The 21,271-nt window shown below is 47.1% G+C and overlaps 11 protein-coding genes across 11 annotated transcripts; all 11 read right to left on the reverse strand.

Annotated features, from left to right (window-relative positions):
- Positions 1-1,218: 1,218 nt before the first annotated feature.
- TbgDal_XI500 (RBP3) lies at positions 1,219-1,821 on the reverse strand (the record flags this gene model as incomplete). Its single annotated transcript, XM_011780897.1, has 1 exon — positions 1,219-1,821. One exon carries the CDS (start codon positions 1,819-1,821, stop codon positions 1,219-1,221), a length of 603 nt encoding a protein of 200 aa, XP_011779199.1.
- Positions 1,822-2,775: 954 nt separating this feature from the next.
- Positions 2,776-4,851, reverse strand: TbgDal_XI510 (ABC transporter, putative; the record flags this gene model as incomplete). Its single annotated transcript, XM_011780898.1, has 1 exon — positions 2,776-4,851. The coding sequence occupies one exon, from the start codon at positions 4,849-4,851 to the stop codon at positions 2,776-2,778; it is 2,076 nt and encodes a 691-aa protein (XP_011779200.1).
- A 2,604-nt stretch (positions 4,852-7,455) lies between these two features.
- Positions 7,456-8,298, reverse strand: TbgDal_XI520 (hypothetical protein, conserved; the record flags this gene model as incomplete). Its single annotated transcript, XM_011780899.1, has 1 exon — positions 7,456-8,298. The coding sequence occupies one exon, from the start codon at positions 8,296-8,298 to the stop codon at positions 7,456-7,458; it is 843 nt and encodes a 280-aa protein (XP_011779201.1).
- A 603-nt stretch (positions 8,299-8,901) lies between these two features.
- On the reverse strand, positions 8,902-10,461 carry TbgDal_XI530 (hypothetical protein, conserved; the record flags this gene model as incomplete). The annotated part of the gene is made up of 1 exon (XM_011780900.1): positions 8,902-10,461. The coding sequence occupies one exon, from the start codon at positions 10,459-10,461 to the stop codon at positions 8,902-8,904; it is 1,560 nt and encodes a 519-aa protein (XP_011779202.1).
- Positions 10,462-10,807: 346 nt separating this feature from the next.
- TbgDal_XI540 (hypothetical protein, conserved) lies at positions 10,808-11,371 on the reverse strand (the record flags this gene model as incomplete). Its single annotated transcript, XM_011780901.1, has 1 exon — positions 10,808-11,371. The coding sequence occupies one exon, from the start codon at positions 11,369-11,371 to the stop codon at positions 10,808-10,810; it is 564 nt and encodes a 187-aa protein (XP_011779203.1).
- Positions 11,372-11,886: 515 nt separating this feature from the next.
- Positions 11,887-12,468, reverse strand: TbgDal_XI550 (tyrosine phosphatase, putative; the record flags this gene model as incomplete). The annotated part of the gene is made up of 1 exon (XM_011780902.1): positions 11,887-12,468. The coding sequence occupies one exon, from the start codon at positions 12,466-12,468 to the stop codon at positions 11,887-11,889; it is 582 nt and encodes a 193-aa protein (XP_011779204.1).
- A 242-nt stretch (positions 12,469-12,710) lies between these two features.
- TbgDal_XI560 (hypothetical protein, conserved) lies at positions 12,711-13,313 on the reverse strand (the record flags this gene model as incomplete). Its single annotated transcript, XM_011780903.1, has 1 exon — positions 12,711-13,313. One exon carries the CDS (start codon positions 13,311-13,313, stop codon positions 12,711-12,713), a length of 603 nt encoding a protein of 200 aa, XP_011779205.1.
- A 985-nt stretch (positions 13,314-14,298) lies between these two features.
- On the reverse strand, positions 14,299-14,619 carry TbgDal_XI570 (hypothetical protein, conserved; the record flags this gene model as incomplete). The annotated part of the gene is made up of 1 exon (XM_011780904.1): positions 14,299-14,619. The coding sequence occupies one exon, from the start codon at positions 14,617-14,619 to the stop codon at positions 14,299-14,301; it is 321 nt and encodes a 106-aa protein (XP_011779206.1).
- Positions 14,620-14,965: 346 nt separating this feature from the next.
- TbgDal_XI580 (hypothetical protein, unlikely) lies at positions 14,966-15,286 on the reverse strand (the record flags this gene model as incomplete). Its single annotated transcript, XM_011780905.1, has 1 exon — positions 14,966-15,286. One exon carries the CDS (start codon positions 15,284-15,286, stop codon positions 14,966-14,968), a length of 321 nt encoding a protein of 106 aa, XP_011779207.1.
- A 299-nt stretch (positions 15,287-15,585) lies between these two features.
- TbgDal_XI590 (hypothetical protein, conserved) lies at positions 15,586-16,656 on the reverse strand (the record flags this gene model as incomplete). Its single annotated transcript, XM_011780906.1, has 1 exon — positions 15,586-16,656. One exon carries the CDS (start codon positions 16,654-16,656, stop codon positions 15,586-15,588), a length of 1,071 nt encoding a protein of 356 aa, XP_011779208.1.
- A 189-nt stretch (positions 16,657-16,845) lies between these two features.
- Positions 16,846-20,736, reverse strand: TbgDal_XI600 (hypothetical protein, conserved; the record flags this gene model as incomplete). The annotated part of the gene is made up of 1 exon (XM_011780907.1): positions 16,846-20,736. One exon carries the CDS (start codon positions 20,734-20,736, stop codon positions 16,846-16,848), a length of 3,891 nt encoding a protein of 1,296 aa, XP_011779209.1.
- Between the last annotated feature and the right edge of the window lie 535 nt (positions 20,737-21,271).

Below are 21,271 nucleotides of genomic sequence, written 5' to 3' on the forward strand. Positions count from 1 at the left end.
AAAAAAAGAAAAGAAAAGAAAAAAAACGAAAACAAAAAAATTAAACCTACGTAAAGAAAAAAAAAAATGAGAATACAAAGAAAAAAAAAAGCAAAGCAAAAGCATAAACTGTCAAAAGCAGCAGTAAAACGAAAAGTAAAAAAAAAAAAAGAAAAACAACCCCGTACCCGCCAACAGAAATCCCCCCCTTCTGCCCACAGGAAAAAAAAAAGCATATAAATCATGAACTTAAAAAAAAGAAAATCACCACACATTCATCAAAAAAAAAAAAGATATGAAAAGAAAAACAAATGCTTACAAACAATATAAGAGAAAACAAACAAAAAAAAGAGAGTTTACAACCGTCGCAAAACGCACAGGCTCTTCTTCTTCAGTTTTCAACCTTTCTTTTCTTTAAAAACATCAAACAATAATAATAATAATAATAATAATAATAATAATAATAATAATAATAATAATAATAATAATAATAATAATAATAATAATAATAATAATAATAATAACAGTAATAGTAATAGTAATAATCAATGATAGTTATAGCTATATTTATACTTATATATATTTATATCGGTGGTAACAGCAGCAGCAGCAGTAATAGTAACAATAATAATAATAATAACAATAATAATCACACAATAAAGGCAACACAAAATAGAAGAGACGTTAAAAATTAAAAAGTGCCGCATGGGAGGAAAATATTTTGAAAAAAAAAAAAGAAAAAGATATATCCGCGTTCATACGTCACGGCCACTTTTTAAAAAGTTGCAGCAACCCGCCACAGTGCGTGTAAAACTTTGCGGTCCTCCAACAACGTCCACCACACTGAAAAAAAAAACCAATCAAGGAAATAAACAATGTGGAAACGAACAAGGAGAAGATGGAAAAAGAAAAAAAGAGTGGGGGTATATATCGTAAAGGATTGAGCAACAACAAAACGGAAAAAAAAAAAGAAAAAAAGAAAAAGAAAAAAAAAGATGACCGACATGAATCAGTGGGGCGATAATTCTTGGTGGCAAACCTGTGTACAAACAAGAAACAAAAAGAAGAAACCCCAATTTCCTTTTTCCCCCTTTCCTACTCTTTTCCCCAACCTCATCCTTTACTTCTTTCCATCATTTCCCTCTTTCCTCCTCCTCTTCTTCCTTTCCACACACCACCCCCATACAATTCTACCTCCCAATCGCTGCTGTCACACACACAAATACACATTTCATAATGTTAATTCTGCTGCTGCTGCTGCTGCTGTGCGAGAAACATCTGCCGCTGGAAGATATTTTGCATAGCAGCCTGCTGTTGCATTGTAAACATCATGGCGGATGCACTCATGGCCTTGTAGCTTTCCATAGCCGCCTCCGCATTGGCAAATGCCACCTTTAATCGTTTCCCTGCAATGGGGTATCCATTCAACCATTGCACAGCATATGTGGCGCTAAAGAAATACATATACTTCACAAAACCATAACCTCGACTCTCTCTTGTAACCTTGTCGTAAATAATCTTCACGCTCTCAATGGGACCGAATTGCGCAAACAGTTGGAAAAGCCGGTCCTCGTCCATCATGGGAGGCAAATAATTGACAATAAGGTTTCGCAACGGTTCCGGTTCCATCGAAAATGAGGGTCTCGGGGCGGCGAATGGAGCTGCCCTCGGAGTTAAACCTCCACTGAGGTGTTGTTTCGACCCTTCAGGCGCCTCGGCTTCATTTGATGGAGGTTGAGGTGCTGATGTCATCGGTGGCGGCATTTGCGTGGAAATAAAAGGAGATGATGTGGATGCGGGCGCTGCCTCCCCTACTGGGAAGCTTTCACACTCCGGTTCCATTTGTATTGGTAACACTACTTGCGCAATAAATATTTATCTCTTTTACTTATTTTATTTTATTTTTGTTCTAGTTGCTCAGCTTAAAAATAATAATAATAATAATAATCACAGCGAGAAGAGAGAGCAAATTAAAATAAAGAAATAGCGATAAAAAGAAATAAATGAAGAAAGGGAACAGACAGGATGACGCAAAGATATGTTATTAGCATTACCGCTGGTCTCTACGGTCTGCCACCTGCGCGTACATATGTATAAATATATATATATATATATATATTGGATGTGCTTGTGAAAACATATAAACACTTAAGTGTGAAGAAACTCAGGCATGTGTGACGGGGGAAAAAAAACATAACAGCAAAACTATAAAACAAATATGCATCACATAGCGAATAGCAGCGAGCGTACGAGCAAGAGCTACCTGCAAAACGGAAAAATAAAATCATGCTTCTCGAACGCTTCGACAAAGCAAATGGTGTGAAATACAAAACAAACCAAACTAGACTTGACTACATGTCTCGAAAGAAAGTAACACGAACAGTGCCACGCCAATAGTCAAATGCACATTGTGATGGCAAATAAACAGTTATTGACCCATTCCAGCACATTCACGTTATAAAAATGGAAATGTAAAGGAGAGCACACACGTAATTTTCTCTAAAATTCACTACCGTTCGCCTGTTCAACAAAACATCTTTCCAACTCTCTTTCATTTTTCCCCTCGTTCTTTGATGTTCCATTTACTCCTATATTCTACTCCCTGCACGCATGCATTATCGTTTATCCACAACCACCACAACTAACATTTTTATCCACAACCACCACACATACACACACATACACCTCAGGTATGAAATCATACTAAAGAACTCACGGCAACTTTCCCTCTTCTTTTTTTTTTTGTGAAGTGCCACGCCCCTATGAAGACGTCATGCACCTCTTCCAAATCATTTCTCACACCTCAGCCCCTGCCTCGAGAGTATCCGATTGCTGCTCTCTGACACTTCGAGGTAAAGGCAGTCCCACAAGTTGGCAGAAAAGAGGATGCATCCGAACTTCATCAAAACTTCCCTGCGCTACGGCTCGACCCCTCTCCAAGACAACAATGTGATCAGCCTTACGTATCATACTAAGTTTATGGGCAAACATAAGTACTGTTCGCTTCTCACTCCCCTTCTTCGCATCCTCAATGAGCCGACTGACGGCTTCATGCACCACAATCTCCGACTCACTGTCAAGTGCAGATGTGGCTTCATCAAGGATTAAAATGCCGGGAGAACGCATCAAAGCCCGTGCAATGGCAATGCGTTGCTTTTGACCACCAGAAAGTGACCGTCCACCCTCGCCAACATAAGTATTGTAACCTTCAGGTAAGGCGGTGACAAACTGGTGGGCATTAGCTTTCGTCGCGCTCTCAACAACAGATGAATACAGCCACCGATCAACCGCATCATCCCAGTCGTGTCCCTCAGCCCCATATGCAATATTCTGCGCAATTGTCCCCCCAAATAATACCGGCTCCTGTCCAACATACCCAACCTTGCTCCGTAACCAGCGGGTGTCAATACTCTTAAGGTCCGTTCCATCCAGAGTTATTGTTCCGTCTGAGTGTTCGTACAACTTCATCAAAAGCATTGCCAATGAGCTTTTACCAGAACCACTACTCCCCACAATACAGGTACATCGCGAGGGTTTTATCTCTAGGCTGAGTTTCTCGTACACTGCAACCTCGGGACGTGTCGGATAGGCGAAAGAAACATCAGTTAATTTAATGTTCCAGTGACACTCGAGAGGAACCACACCTTTCGTTTGTTCTTGTAACTTTTGTATATCGTCCGCAGTATCAAGTATGTCATACACTCGTATGCTTGCACCAAATCCTTTGTTGATTTCAGTTGCCAAGTTGGTAAGACCCATAAGTCCCAGGCCGCAGTAAACCGTGTACAATACGAATGAGAAAAGGACACCGGACGATATCTGGTTCGCAGCCACAAGCATAGACCCCGCCCATATGATGCAATACAGCGCACCATACCCCACAAACTGGATCGAACTAACATATGAAGCATTGAAAAACAACATACGCTTGCTTATCTGGAAGACTACATCGACCTTCTTTTCGTACCACTTCGATTCTTTAGATTCCATAGCAAAGGCCTTTACAGTGCGGATGTTATTTAGTCGCTCACTTGCGACGCTTCCACTAACGGCGAGGGCATCCTGCATTTGGCGCTGCAGTTTGCGAACAAATTTTCCATAAACCCCAGCAAATACGGCCAAAGGGGGGATCATGCCACACACCACACATGTTAAAGTGGGTGAATAATAGAGCATAATACCAATGCTCCCAAACGTTTGCAGGATGTTCTTACTTCCTTGAGTCACCGCGTCCGTAAGGGACGCGCCAATAAGGTTACAATCCATGGAAAGGCGTTGTGCAAGTGAGCCAGCGCTGTTTTCTGCCACATCAAAGAATGCTGCCGGTTGTCTAAAAATGGCACGATAGAGTTGACCGCGCAGACGGGCAATTACACGCTCGCCCGTATAGCCAATACAAGCCAGCCTGGCAAAGTTGGCAACACCGGCAAGTGTAAACCAGCCAAGCAACTGCATGGATGTCCCCAACGGTAGCTCCCCGTTTCCTGCAAAATCGATAAGTTTCCCAAAAGTCGCCGGGATTGCGAGAGTGGCCAAACTGTAAAACCCAACGCCAACCACCGCAGCCCCAATGAGTACCGCCTCCTGCCGCACTGTCCGAAGGTACCGCCAAAACGAACCTTTTCGTGTCGACGGCTCCACAACGTAAAGTGGCGAGAAGCTCCTGCTTGGTCGTTGTGTTGGTGATGCCTCACCGTAATGGTTACGCTGGCGAACACTCGAGGCAAAGCGCTTAACACTAAGCAAAGTTTCAGGATGATGTGGGTACCACAACAAATGAGCGTGGCGGACCATTTTAGTTATACAACGTGCTGTCATGTGCCGAAGCAAGAAGAAAAGAAAGAAGAAACGGAGAACGGTAAGTATATACATGTGGCATAGTCTCAAGCATATAGAGATCTAGGAACAGGCGCTCATTTGAGCACTCTCCCGCGGAAATACATCCTTGATGCAAAAGGTCATACACCGCAGGGGACACATATCACAATTTGGCCAACTTCGTATGTTGTTGTTGTTGTTGTTTTTGTTGCCGATCTTCTTCCAGCGAGGTAAGAGGAAAGAAAGTCCCTCACCTCACCTTCCTCCGCGCAGGGGCAGTATTTAAAATGAGAGTATTTGGCCGGCAAAGTAACCTTTTTCCTTACTTGCTTGTGTGTTTTCTTCTCTTCTGTCCTCTTCCTCATTTCCTCTTCACGCGTATCATTTTTTTTCATTTCATTTCCTCTCTTCACGTGGCTAAGAGGAACAGAATATGTATATGCATATCCCCCACTTCATTCCTTTCCGTCCCTGCTTCTCCCTTGTGATCCTCTCTTTCATTTCTTTCAGCTCCCGCTGTGCCTTCCTAAGTATTTCTCCTCATTTCTACGTATTATGAAAGACTTTTTTTAAAAAAAAAAAAACAAGACGCCGCACGCTTCTCCCATCCCTCCCCTCTTCGGGTTTCCCCTCTTCTTTATTCCCTTCCTCTCTTATTCGTTTCTCTTCTTCTCTCTTTTAATGCCGTTGGGGGTAAATGCAAATATGACACACGGGTAGCTCTTGCTTTGTTGTTGTTGTTGTTGTTTTCCCCATTGCCTGGTCACTCCACAAGTGGCGGCAAACCACCGACACGAAAAAAAAAAAAGAGAGAAAATTTTTTTCTTAAAAAAAGGAAACACGTAGGTAGGGAGCAGAGCAGTATTCTTTACTAGTGTTTGTTTTCCACAAATATATTCAAGAAGACGAAGAGAAAAAAAAAGGAGGAGTAATGACTGCTATAGTGGTGATGATAATAATAACAAACCTTTTTCTCCTACCCACTTTTTTAAAAAAAAATTTTTTCCCGTCCCTTCGAATTTATATTCCGCATTCCTTTTGCCTTAATTGTCTGCCGTTGTTTTAAACTGTTTATTGTTTGTTTGTTTGCATTCGCCACAGGAAGGAAAAAGTAGGGAGACACATGAAGAAATGGAAAGAGAAAAGAAAAGAAAAGAGCACCAGCGATGCGAAGACAAACAAACAAAGGCGAGAAGAAACTAAAGAGAAAAAAAGATATAAAGATATAAAAAAAACAAATAAATGAATTAAGTGGATCGGACAATCCAACGGCAAATAAAAAAACACGCACACACAAACACACACACACACATATATATATAAACAAACAAACAAACAAACACAAAAAAATGAGGGTGCTTAACAAGAACAGAAGAAGTGGTGGACAAAATTAGAGAAAAAAAAGTGGGAGCTCCCCTAACCAAGAGACTTACCATCTACTCTTCATTCATACGCAGTTCACGGCGAGGACACCGCAGCGCGGTAAGAGGTTGCCAACCAAAGACCCACGGACTAAGAATAGGTTTGAGAATCATATGGGTGGCAACAGCATTGAACAAGAAAAAAAAAATTTCATAAAGTCATGGCGGAGGGGGGGAATGGGGAGGGGGGACGACAACGGAGGAAAAATGCACAAACAGACATATACATACTTACAAGTGAGGGGAAAAGTTTGAAAAAAAAAAAGCCTAAAGCCATAGTAAATGGTGAAGATAAAGGAAGTCAAGAAAAAATGATAAGTGATCAATTAAAGATGAGGCACTACAAGGAATTACGCAGCACGTAACACAAAATGTTATCAAACAGCTACATTTACTCTTCCCTCCACAACCTTTTTCCCACATCCTTTTCCCCTCAACACGCACCCTCCTCCCCCGCCACCACCCTAAACCTCTTCTCGCTGCCCTCTATCCGCCGCAACGGTCAAATCGTGAAAACTAAAGGTAAATGTTTGGCCTCATCCCGCACGCTCACAGGTAGTTCCTTTCCACAACATGAATCCACCAAGAGGAATGCTGACTTGTGATAATCAAGTAGGAGGGTTAATAATTTGATCCACTTCCCTCTACATAAAAACACACACACAGCCACAACAATTATCCTCTATTCCGCAGCTTGCAGTCCCCCACGTTCCACCTTTTTTTTTCTCTTTCTTCCTCTCCTTACTTCCTCATCCCCTCGTCTTTGGTTCTACCCCGAACCCCTCCGTCCATACGCCGACTTCAAGTAGCCGATTTCTTCCCGCTATTTTCTTTTAATCCTTAATTACTTTCCTTCCCCCACGCTAACTCCACCTCCCTTCTTTTACACCTTTCTTCCTTTATTTTATTTGCATATTGACATCCTGTTCATTTGCCCTCGCCCTCTCTTTTTTTTTTCCTTTTCTTTGTTCTCAGCATTTATCCTGTGAACGTTTTTTTTTGTCCAAATCGGCTTCCATTCGCACTCGTATTTCCTTTTTTGTCGCTCTCCCCCTTCCCCTTTGTTCCACACGCCTACGAACATGTGAACATGCACACAAACATCCTCTTCTCCTTCTCAATCCTTACATCTCCCCTTCTTAGTACATACGCCAAGCCACCGCACAAACTACCCCAAACCACCCACAAATATATTTCCCTAAGCGGTTATTTCGCAACTCCGCACCGGACGCTTTTATTAGTTGTAGCGGCCGTTGTAACGTCCCCGGCCCCCACGGCCACGGCGAGGTCCGCGCATGTTTCCAACCATCTCACTTCCAAATGTTTCGGCATCCGTTCGCTTCATCCCCTCACGGTCCAGTGGAGGCGCGCGGTCCTGCTGATCACAAGAAATCTTATCGAAGAAGTTGCTGCGGTCATACGCCTTGCTATGGTTCTTTGCATCCTCCTTAGCCTTTTCAAACTCGCTCTTCTTCTTTTCAAACTCTTCACGGCTTTTGATGAAATCGAAGTCGTCTTTAAACTCCTCCTTGGCTGTGCCGGTGGCGGGATGGAAATCGCGGCCAGTGTGTGAGTCAACCCGTCGACCACTCCGGTACCCACCGCGGCCACCTCGCCTGTAGCCTCCGGAGTACATGTGCTGTTGTTTCTGGTGATGACCGGGTCCCATCGATGCGCCGCCGTGACGTTGTGGGCTCTGTGGCATCCTCATGTTGTTGTTATTGTTGGAGTGGGCGTTGTTGTTGTTATTACCGCTGCTGGTGTTATTGTTATTGTTATTATTCCTTGCGGGAAGCGCAGTAACAACGGCGGGGTCCATCATGGCGTTATGAGATTCCTCAAATACCGTCAGCTCCTCGATATCAGATCCACGGAATACAATCTGGTCAAAAAGCTGCTCAGCCGCGGGAACCTCAACTTGGCCCTTTTCCTTTGCACGACCTTCTGTACCGAAGACACGAACATTTGTCAAACTGACGGTATTCTTTGAGGCATCAATGTGACCCAAGGTACCCTCATAACGAATCTGACTGTTCGTGATGAGGGTAATCGTACTTCCTATAGCACGTGTCGCAGCCATCACGTCTGTCTGTCCTTTTATTTACTGATTGGTCAATAAAATGGTGATGCAACTTACCGAACAAGACAAAATAAAAGGAAAAGTAGGTTCCCTTCACTTATATTATTATCAACTTTCAACACCCAGGTCTCCTCAATTGCTCTCTCTTCTTAACTTCTATAGTCTTCCGCTTGCAAAACGGTGCAAGTTTTAACTAATATTTCCCTTATACAATGCGCTTTCGAAATCTTCCAAGTAGAAGGTGGACGAAAAACAAAAATTGGCAGAGAAAACGTAGTGAATTTAAGATGCAGGTCAAACCGTGACAACACCATTTACGCGGCTAAGTCGGTTAAGCTTCTCATTGCTCCGTAAGGCTGATGTAAATATGAATACACGAACACGGTCACAAATATATATATATATGTTTTTTTTACATGTACGCGCCCCTGTGCACAGCATCTTTATGCCACAAGATTATTAAGTGCAGTTGCAAAGCACATACCGGGTGGCACACACACAAAGCGTTCATGGTCACAAAGGAAGAGAAAGGGGAACTTACACACTTAAGGAAAAATGACCCATGTCTTCTTCCAAAATATTCTACTATTGTGGATATGTTTGCTAGTCAGATGACATGATCGAGCGCACAATAGCTTCGATCTGCTCATCAACCAGGTCCTCGTGAAGTATCACGCTATACAAAGCGCTTCCCACCACGTCGTGTATGTGCTTTGAGAATTTGTCAAGCGAAATACATGAACCCGCGCTGCCTTCCCCATCCTCGCGACCCCGCTGGTTTTGCTGAACAGCTTCACGGCACAACAACTGCACAAGGCGGCAACAGTCCACGGCATTGGTGTTCTGCGCAACACCAAGGAGACGAAGGAATTTCAGCAACGTGAAATGTGTGCTGCGACGGGCCACGAGTCCCACGATGATTCTTCTTCTTGCTTCGAAATCCCAATCAGTCAACATAACCTTGACGGCTGTGGTTCCTAGCGTAATTTGATGGCGACGGAGATTGTGAATGGCCTCGACGTCGTCATCGATCTCAACTACCAACCGGTTTTCATCAACTACATCAAGGCATCGTGACAAAATCTTCCCCGTGAGCTGCAGGTTTTTGGATACTAACGCCAGCAACTCACTACCCTCAGCTCGCACTGTCAGTTCACTATGATACAGTAGAGCGAACAGGGAGTCCAACAAAACCTGCGCGCTCCCGACGGGATCTTCTGGATTTATACCCACAACAGGGACGGAGCCTGTATTTTCCGCATTATTAGCAGCCACAGAGTCCATGTATTTCTTCTCCCACGAGGTCTGATAGGTGCGTAATGTGCGTGCAGCGTACAGTGCAGCAGCAGCCGTTGTTTCTTCGTTGGGAAGGAGTCGTATGAGTCCAAGGTAAACAGGAGAGTTCAGCGAGCGGCTGCTCCCCTCACCAACCGCTAAGAACAGGGCGGAAAAAAGGTCAAGTATTTTTTCATCCTCTTCCCGACGCATTGCCTCTATAAGCAACTCTACACCATTTTCATCACAAATCATTTCACGGTAAACACGCCCCGCATTCGCGATGTACAAGAGCAGCAGTACAGCTTCCTGACGGTCCTCCACGCAAAGAGTCCCCGTGGCTAACGTGTCAGCAAGCGTCGTAGCTCCACCAACCTCTGCAAAGCAGGTTAGATAACGTACCCCCCGTATGAACACCGAAATCGCCGAAAGGACAGAACGGAGTCCGACGCCCAACTTGTAAGTTAGGCGCAGCCACGCTGTGATGCGTGTGAAGAAGAGAATAGAGGCATCACCAAGATCAACCTCTATTCGTCTACTGTTGCTCTCCGAGTGAAGAGTGAGGAAAGCCTCCAAAATCCTAAGTCTGACGCTACGGGACCCTCGGTCCCACTCCTGCAGCCAAACAGCCGCTCTCCTTCCCGCTAGCGTGGGACTCAACATAGCCTTCAAGGCCTCCTTCCGACGACCCTCCGTTTGTTGCACTCGCCAAACGCAAGGTTTGGTGTTCGACCTGGTTCCAGGAGAAACTTCGACAGGGGGAGAAAAGCCGTTCGCAGGCGACGGTTGTGAGCGTTCATTTAGTTCTAATTCCTCATCTACATCTGGTTCCTGTGGTGCTCCGATCCATGGTTGCTTTCCCATCGCCACATCTTTCTTTGGTGGCATCCATACCTAACGTTTAAAAAATTGGCGTGACTCGGGAAGATAATAACAACACATAAAGGAATAGTAGAGCATCACAAATGGATAAAATCAAACGTCTAAAAATGCAAACTCCCTAGCACATGGCAACCGATAGTTTGGGGGGGGGGAGTATCATTTCTTGTCATTTCTTTTGGCATATGCCTGATTTCACCCCACCCTAGCACCCCAGACACGGTTGAAACTGGTCCACACCACCCATGCATGAACACACGTACACAAAAAAAAAACGTCTCATCCCCGGTGAGTCGCCGCAATGGATACGCCACAAACCAAATCATCCGGAAGATAACCCATTGCCCTCATAAAGTCAACGTGTCGCAGCGCGTAGCATCCGCTTAACCGGGCGAAAGGTCATGGAAATTACAAGCATGGCAATACCCGCCAAAAACAACACCAACATCCCAGCCTGGGCCTTAATGAGACGCCGCTGCCGCTTTGGGAGCAGCTGAAACTGAAGCCGCTGGCGGTCACTGTCAGAAGAGTGCGCCCGTAAGTAATACGGTGAAGCAGGATCTTTTAGCACCTCATGCGCCCTGAAGACGCGGTCAACCATCTGCGCGTTGGGAGTGGGGCCATTTGGTCCATATTTTGCGCTCATCCGCTTAAAGGCCTCATCAATATCGTCGACAGTGCATGATTCATTGAGGCCAAGCACATCCAGAGGGTTGAATTGAGCTAGAAAGGCCTCCTGGTCACGCTTTCCCGGAATCTGAGCGAACTGCGTACGCACTTGAACCCTGAGAAACGTGGGGCCAAGTAGTGAAGCGACGGCGGACCGCCGCAATCTAACGCTCACAGTATGTGGGGCACGAAGGTACAAGGCGCTAGGTGCACCGCGAAGCACGGTGACACGGGAACACGACCGATTCATGGAAACAAGCTCCTAACGATAAATGAAGACGGTGCACACTCTTGTACACAAAACTCAGAGACTTCAATTCGTAGCCCCTGAACTACGCCCCACAGCGATAGATTAAGTTGTTACTACCCCCTGCGGCGTACTATGTACAAGAGAGTTGAAGGGCGAAGGTAGACAAAAACGTAGCAGTAAGGATTCACGACAATTTACGCACTGAAACAAAGGAAAGAGAAAGCATCGTGAGTAAACGGTGACACGAAGGTTGCTGTACCGATAGGGCCGACACACACATACACACACACACGCACGTAGATACCTTCACTGAACTGCAAAGGAGGGAAGAAACCACGAGGTGGAGCAAAGCGATGAAAAAAAGGGAACACGCAAAAAAAATCCACAAAGACCCAATGACCACAGTTTTAAAAAATGCCGGGCACCATGCGAGCGACACAACACGCCAGTCTCCCCTAGTGCAACAGCATGAGGTGTTTTTTTCTCCTCTCTTCTGCGCTGTTTCCCTCTCCACCTTAGTCGTTTTCATAGAAAAGGATAGTTGGTTTCCGGCCATTCTTAAGTTCTGTGCTAACCAGGTCCCTGTCGAACAGTGCAATGAACTCCTCATTGTCGGCGCGGCTCTTATCTTGTGCATACCGTCTGTACTCCTCCAATATGCTAACCAAGTTCCAGCCCTGGAGTTTCCGCAGGCAGCCGCACACAATACCGGTGCGGTACCTGCCCATACTGCAAGTCAGCAAAAGAGGATAGCTGATGGGGTCAATCAACTCATGCAGTATCCCTACAACAACAGGCTCCGAAAGCGTCATGCTCCCTCTATGATGACCAACTCCACTCATCTCAACGCAAGTGCGACTTGGGTGAGAATCATCGTGCAGCGGGCATACGGTGCGTATGTTGTTTTCGCGCAACCACTGAACAAATGCCTCGTCATGACTGTCCGTCAAGAGCACACAGGTGCGTAACTTAAGAGAAGCTAAGAAGCCGTAGTGACATGGCTCCGGCGCACCACATCGGTAGATGCGCTCCTCGACGTACCCAAAATTTGACGGTACTATCATGCTGCGCCAGTTGCAACTAAGAACTGACTCCATCGTGGGGGAAAACAGGAAGAAAAGAAGGAACACAAAAGCAAAGAGATTTTTGACGGGCAAAAGGTACTGTGACGGTGCTCAGTGACAAGCACCCTCCCCTGCTGGAGTAGTTCTGCCGTGAAGAGAAGAAGTTACTCCACCCATTGCGATGATAACAAAAGATTAAAATGGGCAAGGGAGCGGTTTCCACAAATCGAGACAAGCCAAAACCGACGCAACCTGCTGTGAAACAGTCCCCATGTTTAGAAAGAAGGAAGCTTGGCACCAAATTCTCCCTGTTGCCTCTGCCGCATTGCCGCATAGGGGTCGTGTCCGCCATCTGCCGCAACCTGTGTTTCGTGCATATCACGCTTCTCACGAATCCGCTCGTAACTCTCCTGTATTGCACACAGTGTGAGAGACATTTTCTTGTTTGTCTTAAGCTTTTCTCGCAACTTCATCATGAATTCGTCGTCATGCCCCGTGGACTCTGTCAGCACATTCATGTCTTTCGCCACACCACCCTCACGGCGAAGCGTCTCCACCCACTCAGCGTCATTTCGCATCTCCCGTTGGACCGCCTGCAGCCACTTTTGATCGCAGCAAGCCTGCAAAACCTCGTGGTATAGTTGTGGGTTAAACATACGACCGCATGCAGTGGGATAAGGCGAATGCAACCCCACGCTACTGTGAAGGTGGTGACCGCGCCGTAACTCCCAACCAGGTGCCCCCTCTCCACCCGTCCCGTTACCGTGTCGCAGGGAATCATCTGTTGGTATCTGTCCCGGTATAACACTCCGCCGCTGCAGGGCGATAAAAATACATGGAAGGTGCCCCCGAACGGTCCCTCCTAACGTGCGCCGCATCGCTAAAGAAGCAAATTTAATATTTTATTCGGAATAACAAAGGCTAAGAAGGAGTTGGATTAAACGCGAGCGTTAGTCACCCCAATGCTCTCAAATAACAGTGGCTGGTTGCTTGCAGTAGGAACGAATGGCACCATACGCTAACACTTTAGTTAAACGAAGCAACACCCCCTCCCCTCGGGGTTCGTATGAGGTACGAAAATCAACGGCACCCAAACCAAGATCAGTCCCACGCGCCACCAGCCTAGCGGAACCGGCGAAATAGTGCTCCAAGGAACTTGCCCAAAGAGCAGGACAAAAAGAGCATAGATATCACTACTTCTTGGGTATTCTCCCTTCCCCCAATCTTGCAGGCACAAACATGATGCAACCAAATCTGAAGCATACAAATGCACGTATATATGGAGCCGTTTTCGCTAATCACACTCAGACCCATTAACACCATCAGCATACACACAGAACCAACGAAAGGGTCATGCTGAACCGTCTGCCACCATTTACCACTATCTGGAGCGCTGTTCCGACTGGAGCAGAGTGCTAGTGCCTGCGTGGCAGCCGATCCTCCTCGTGGCGTTCTCAGCTATTGACAAACTATTGAAAGAAAAACAAAGGTATGGGCAGAATAGAAAGGTGTGAGCTCCAATAGACGGACCCAAGAAAGTGTTTGCAAAATATAGATAGACGTAAAACCCCTTCCACATTCCTACACCCTGTGTCAGGTAGTAACGACCACGCGATGCGCACAAGTAAAGTGCGTGCACACCATCAGCTGAAACGACATAACGACAAAAGAAAAGACAAAAATATATAAATATGTTCCTTCTTCCACTACTCCACACATTTCGCAACAACAAGAACAGTGTGTTACACCAACTCAGACCATTACGATTCTCCTATTATGGCATCGCCCACCCAAGTGTGTCCCTTTTCCACCATCCCGGACCGAAAGGAGGGGAGAAGGGGAGGGACGCCCAATTGTTTCCTACTACTTAGTGAAAGCTTCAGCAAGCTGCTGGAGCTCTGCGGGCACACCTTCAAGCTGACCTGGAGTGGTGGCCCTGACGCCTTGCTGCATCAGCTTGATGGAGTCCAGTGCCTGTTGCCTCTCAACGTTCTGCTGTCGAACCTTGCGCTGATGCTCCACCCACAGCCGGTCGTTAGCACTTTTTTCAATGTAGCCCTTCTGTACTCCCAACCACGCCGCAAAGAAGTACGCCACGTTGCGCACCTGATGAAGTGTCTTTGGAGCTGCCTTAGCCGACATAAAGTGTGTGCAAGGCTTGTACCTAATTCCTTTTGGAGACATGACAAAATTTCAACCGGAGAAACGCACCGAAAGAGCACCATACGCTCTGTTATCACAACAAAGATTTAAATAGCAGCCACGGATGATACTGAACGTGGAGGTAATGAAAGAAAGTGGCTCAAAAACGTCAGGTCTCACACACATGAATACATATACGATTTGGACCAAACGTGCAGATCGTAAATGAGCGTATCATCGATATATTCAACCATTAGCGACAGACGCTTATCAAATAACTGGAGGAAGTCTTACGTAAGCAGAAGAATAGCGCCATTAAGCCAAACAACAGGGACAGGGTTACACAACCACAACACCTACAATCGGGCTTGAACAACAACAAAAAAAGTTACTTCACGCTTACTCCCTCGAATTGGGAGGCGCCATCAACGAAGCCATCCGCGGGTGGCTCCCTAGTGCGGGAGCGGAAAGCTGCTGCGGGGATGTAAACGTCACTCTCAGTATGCACCTTACCCAACGCATTACCGCGGAAACAAACGTTTATGCACGCAATACCGCAAAGACAAACTGCGGCCCCCTTCAGTGATCGCTTCCACGAACCCGTCGCTTCTGTTCCCCCAAACCACGTCGCAGAGGCCGCCTCCCGATAAGCCACCTGGTGCGGGATCGAGCAGTAACCACCCACAACAGATGCGCTCAGCCTCCTCATAAGCAGTTTTGCTATCCCACACGCACCCTCGACACTCCCCACTCTGTGATGTATATACCCTTCTTTTACAACAGCCTAAATTGAAAGAGAGGAGGGGAAGGAAAACAATACTTACAGTTGGCCATCTTTGTTGCAACCTTGCAGTTCCCGAGAGTCCCCAACAAACAATGGGACACGGATTTCCGCCAATATGTGCTACAAATGGAACAAAAGAGGTAAGTTTACGCACGCTATGCACGTGTGTGGTGTCTAGTATACATCCCAGCTATCAGCGCCCACGTTGCACGTCACTGGGGATGCTACGCCAGTTTGAAGTTGTGTCGACTCATGCGACTTGGCTTCAACTCCACGCCAGGCCCGTAGCGGTCCTCTGGAACCGGGTCCAGTTTCTGTACCGGTCGTGTGAGTGTGGGCGCAGACTCTTCAATCGTATGAAAGGTACGACCAAATTTACTGCAATACGTGGGAATATGGCCAGCGTAACCAGGTAGAAACCGTTTGTACATTTCCCCTGGAGGTCTTTCCTCACGACCGCGGATCCACTCGTCCTTATTATCGCGGTCGGTATAATAATCAAACCCGCGTTCCCTCCGTTGAGTGAGAGGCAACACGGGAGGGAGAGCGGGGGCAACCTCATGTGGTGATTCCGGCGAAAACCTCACCATCGAGAGCCAATCTACAACCGATTCCTCGTCCCCAACTGCATTAAGAAGTATAGCAGCGAAAAAGTTCAAAACATCCCGGGGAGGCACATATCCTTTGGGATATAGCGACGGAGTAAATACGGTTTGCAGCTCCACAAGTGCAGAGGCGATGACAGGCGATTCGCCTGCCTCCGGGGTTGCGCTCCTTGCAACCAGCGCCTCCTCGAGGGTGCGTCGCAGGACATCCAAAGGAATCATTGGCGCGGAGTCGTAATCAGTATACATTCCCATCAGCATGCTTATCTGCTCCTCCCGAAGGCATCTAAGAGGACACACAAGCTCAAGGAACTGGTCAACAATAAACCCTCCCTCGTCCGAGTAGGCTGCTCGAAGGGACTTGTGTTCCTCTGGAGTAAGCAAAACTCCACACTGAACCAAAACCGACTTCAAGGTTACGGGATTGATGCGACGCCCTTTTTTGCTGTCATCGCTGTCTTTTTCTGTGCTCCTGTGCAGCATCTTCTCTAGATTCAGGTAACCAAACGCGCCCCCCCGCAGTAACAGATTGGTTACCTTCTTTAATATCGGGGCGTTCCGCTCCTTGTAGATTATTATCTCCGTGGGGCTGAGAACGGCGTAGTCGAAATTCATATTTCCCTTTAAGATGATAGTAGATTCGATGGGGAAAAAATACATCCACGTGGTCACGAAAAGCTTATGAATCATAAAATTGCTAACGGAACTCGTGAAATTTTTTTAGGAAACGTGAAAAAAAAAAAGGTGGTGGAAAACATGCTCACACGAAAGGGAAACCACCCCCTCTTCACCGCCCTTCCCCACAACTCGTTACACGTTACTCCTTCCAGAAACACAGCAAGAACACAAACAACACAGAGGCTGGCAACCAAATAGTGCTCAGTGCACAACTAAAATCTCACCTCCTACAGACATAACTCGCCTCAAGGGGTGCACTGCCAACGATCCCGGAAAAATTGGTCCCTGAACCCTCGTTTGGGTCGCCCTGCTCAGAATCGGCCGGCCCCGCGCATTTAACGCCGTGTACGTACCATCTGCGAAAAGCACACCCAACATGCCCGTGTGCGTGCCCGCGTCAAAAGCACGAATCGGTGGAGGTTTCGCCGCGGAGGAAGGGACAACTGCATCACAGAGTTCGTTTACACGAACTTCAAGATACGGCGCATTGACTTTCCGCGTGTCGTACAGGTACACTGCACTACGGCTTGCCATTGCAATCGTTAACTGTGCCACATCTCTCTCGACAGGTCCAGCTCCCAGAACGGCCTCCATTGGAGAATATGAGGTTGTACCACAGCGGAGAGACCCTACTGCGCCTAAAAATCCTTGCTTCTGTCGGTCATCGTAGTAACGGACAAGGCCATCTGAGCAACCCGCAAATACCGCACGGCCAGTTGTATGTGCACTGAGAGAGGTGATGGTAGGATCGCCTGACACCTTCAACTGTTGAATCACCTGCTCCTCATCAAGCGAAAGGATGTGTATCTCAGTTCCACCGCCATAGCCGATGGGTCCCCCATAAATGAGGTTAGCGTTGTGCGAACGGTACGCAGATTTGATGTCCACTGTGCGTTGAGGTGGACACGCAGAGAATACAGCCACCTCCACTGGCGTACCCTGGGTCTTTTCCCAGCAGTCTCGTATCAGACTGTAGCCACCACGCTGATTCACGAGCAGTAGACCCGCTTGCTCAGAGGCATCGTTGATCACTAAAATATCGTGCAATGGTGAGGCAAGATGAACTTGAAAACTGTGAACTGTTTCCTGCACGCTATACGACTCATATGACACGTGATGAATACACTGATTTCTTGTGGCTATCACCATCGCCGCCTCGAGCACACGGAGAGTGGAACAGATCACTTGATCGCACGGAAGCAGACTTTGCAATATTTGATGTGGTGCGTAAACCAAACCCAAGTTCACTTTCTCATCTCCAGCACCGGGTATATCTGAACTGTGATTAGCGTTATAAGTCGCGGAGTGGCCATCCACCGCTAACGACCTTGTCCTGTTGGCCGCAGTTGTGCACATTGACGGAGGCTCGGTCTTCTGGTCGTGCAGGTCAAGAACAATTCGCTGCATGTTGTCAGCATTCCGTGTCACACGCGCGCGTTCCGCCTCCGACATAAAATGCGTTGAATTGGCAGACACAACACTCGACATACTGCGGAGGCTCTCATTCGTAAACCGCTGCGATTCGGGTCGCTTATTGTCACCTAACTTCTCCAACGACGCTGTAACCATCACTTTGTCGCACGCCTGATACAAGCTGAAGAGCATCAGTGCAGCATCGTGTACCATTCCTCGTAATACCGTGAGGTCCTCAGAACGAATATCATCCACAGCGAGAGGAGTCCATGGCGGCTCAGTTAAATCAGCCGGAGCGCATGGCGCATTTTCGAACACGCTTTTACTGTTAAAACACCTATTAGCTGTGGGACGAGATGTGTTAAGCATTGACTTAACCTGGACATCAGGTTCATCAAGAAACCAACTAGGGAAACACTGACCAACCTCCTGCATGTAATCCACATAACGAGTTTTGGCAGTGGTGTCTTGCAGTGACGGCAAAAAGGGGCCGTAATGAAACAACACCGTGCACGCAAAAAGAACCAGCTCTTGCCTAACGATCACGCTGGCATCGTACACCATGCCGCGCAGCTTGATTAGAAGCGTCTTCTCCACCTGCAAGCGCCGCACTGCGTGCTCACCGGAGGCCTCGCTTACTCGGAAACCAATCAGCGAGGACAGCAGCGTGACGCAGGAACCGCGCACAATCGGTGACTTGTCCTGCAGTAAGTGCGTAAACAAACCCACATGCGTCGTACACTTTCGTGATACAAAGTCCTTAGCGAACTGCAGACTAAAAAGAAGTTGTGCAAGAACTAAGCATGACCACGACCTCACTTCGGCACTGGGGGATTCTAAGAGGGATGCCGCAGCGTTGAGCAACCCACCGTTCCAACACTCCACACATGCAGTGGTGCCACCATGTCGGAGAAGTTGACAAAACAAGTAGCATGCAATTTCCTTGCATCTGCCGAGATCCACTCCCTCCATGAGGTAGCATGAAATCTGTGCTGGACACGCAGAATTGTTACCACTTGCTTGGGTGTCACCTCTCCCAACACGGCGGTTCACGTTGTTCAACGCGCGCAACGGCGCCACCTGCCCGCGTTCCACAGTCTGGACACATAAATCCTTTTCCGTCAGCGTCAGTACTTTAATGAAGCGGTTTCCCAGCCGCCTCTTAATCAATTCGGACGTACCCAGACTTTCATCAACCCGCAACACTTGCATCCAGAGCACACTTGCCATAAGAAACAGCTCTTGGTTCCCCAACAAACTGGTGATGTGTGTAAGAATGCCGCAAAGAATCGCCCATTTTCCTGCAATCACGTCTGAGTCTAAATAAGTGACTAGCAGTGTGAGTGCGGCAACACAACATTGGGGACGCTTCAAGGCCGAGAGAACAGAGGGCAACTCCTCAGGTTGTTCCCTCATGTCTCCCGACTTCAGCCAAACCTCAAATGACATCAACTGATCTTCAAAAAATGTTGATGGCTTGTACGTGTAGTTGGGATTTAGCACTAGATCTCGCGTCAGGAGGTCTGGTAGTTGACAAATAACATTCTCCAACGTGTAGTCCCAGAGGTCCCAAGCATGGTGCAAGTGGGCTTCTTCGGGTATGGGTGGATGAGTTTGCGGTACGCAGCCAACCTCGCGTAGGAGCCGATCGGCCAGCAAGAAATTCCGAAACAGTACCATCGTGGTTTCGTCCCGCCGAAATAACTTGCAATACAACGGGGAAGGCACGATGCACCAAGCGACAATGTCAGTCACAGCAGTCAAGATAAGCTGCAACTCACCCAAAGGTGTCCTTTCATCAGATATATCTCCAGGAACGTTGCGGATCATCTCCGCCGTCACGTGCGGCAGAAGATATTTTCTGTGCGAAAAATTTATATACCACTCCGAAGCCATTCTCAGCGGTGTGGTGAGAGAAGAGGTAAGAACATCCGCCGGGAGTTGTGGGTTCAAAGGAAGAAAGGCCCCCGCGCTGCAGGCGCATATAAACATATCGTCCGGCCGGGTTTCATGCAAGCGTTCCTCACACCAGAACTTCAAAAGCGACCCAGCAGAATTACAGTCAAAAACGTACAACGTTGGAGAAGAGAGATGCTCCGCCATTTCAGCCAAACTAAGCGGAACATAACTTGTCCTCTTTTTATCAAACATCCATATCTCACCGTACCCTGTCGCACGGGGCATACCATGACCATTATAATGGAAAACTACAAGCTCCTCTCTCGCATCCAATCGGATATTGGCCATCCGCTTTTTGGCATCTTCCAGCTCCACTTCCACAGCCATACTGCTCACCGCACCCTGCAACTGTGAGTGATATTGTCTCTGTAACAATGCGGCAATACGCTCGCTCCCGCCGCCGGTAACGATATGCGGCATCCGTGCAATATATGGCTCCTCCCAACATTCAAGACGTGCACACGGATCGATTCTGGAAAAGTCAGGAGGGTCGTTCCCGTTGTTCAAACACAAAATTAAAAGAAGTCGCGGGCATCGCCTACCCCTCCCCCCGCGGTACCACTCCCTGTGTCCATCGATATCCTGAATGTCTTCTGACGATCGGCCCATATCAAAACCAGTGGACAGTGACGGTAAATGGTGAGGAGCAAACGCAGCCAACAATTCATTTACAAGAGCGCTCGTTGAGGAAGTCACACTCACACGCCGCCGGTTCCTCATAATGCTCTGTATTGGTAAACGGGAAAAAACTACACGACACGGTGTTATAATACGTGTTCCACGCTTCGTTCAATTTCAATTTTATTATATTTTATTTGCATTTTCCGGGGAAAGAAGAAAAGGAGGAAAACGATAGAAACGCCTTGGTTCATTTTGCTCTATGGTACACCAAGTAACACCCACATTCTCTGAACCGTCCAAGCCTCGTGGAAGATGCGAAGAAGGTCCCATTATTAGAATAGTGTACGTACCACAGTTTTCAACTCCGTGCATGCATAGATGTACGGGTGTGTGCACCTGAGCAAAGATACACTTGTTTTTTTTCTTTTTAAATACGCCACATGCGCATCAAAACATACACGCCGGCACAACCCCAGGTATTGTCGGTGACAACATAGTTACCTACTATCATTTCTTCTTAATTCGCTTCGTTACCTCTTCTCTAACATCACCCATTTACTCGTCTTAATATCGCAACTAGAGGAGTGGTGAAGAAGAGGGGTCATTAAAAGAAAAAAAAGCACCAATCCTCCAC

The sequence above is a fragment of the Trypanosoma brucei genome, chromosome 11 (genome assembly GCF_000210295.1).
Source record: "Trypanosoma brucei gambiense DAL972 chromosome 11, complete sequence".
In the NCBI taxonomy this organism is placed as follows: Eukaryota; Euglenozoa; class Kinetoplastea; order Trypanosomatida; family Trypanosomatidae; genus Trypanosoma; species Trypanosoma brucei.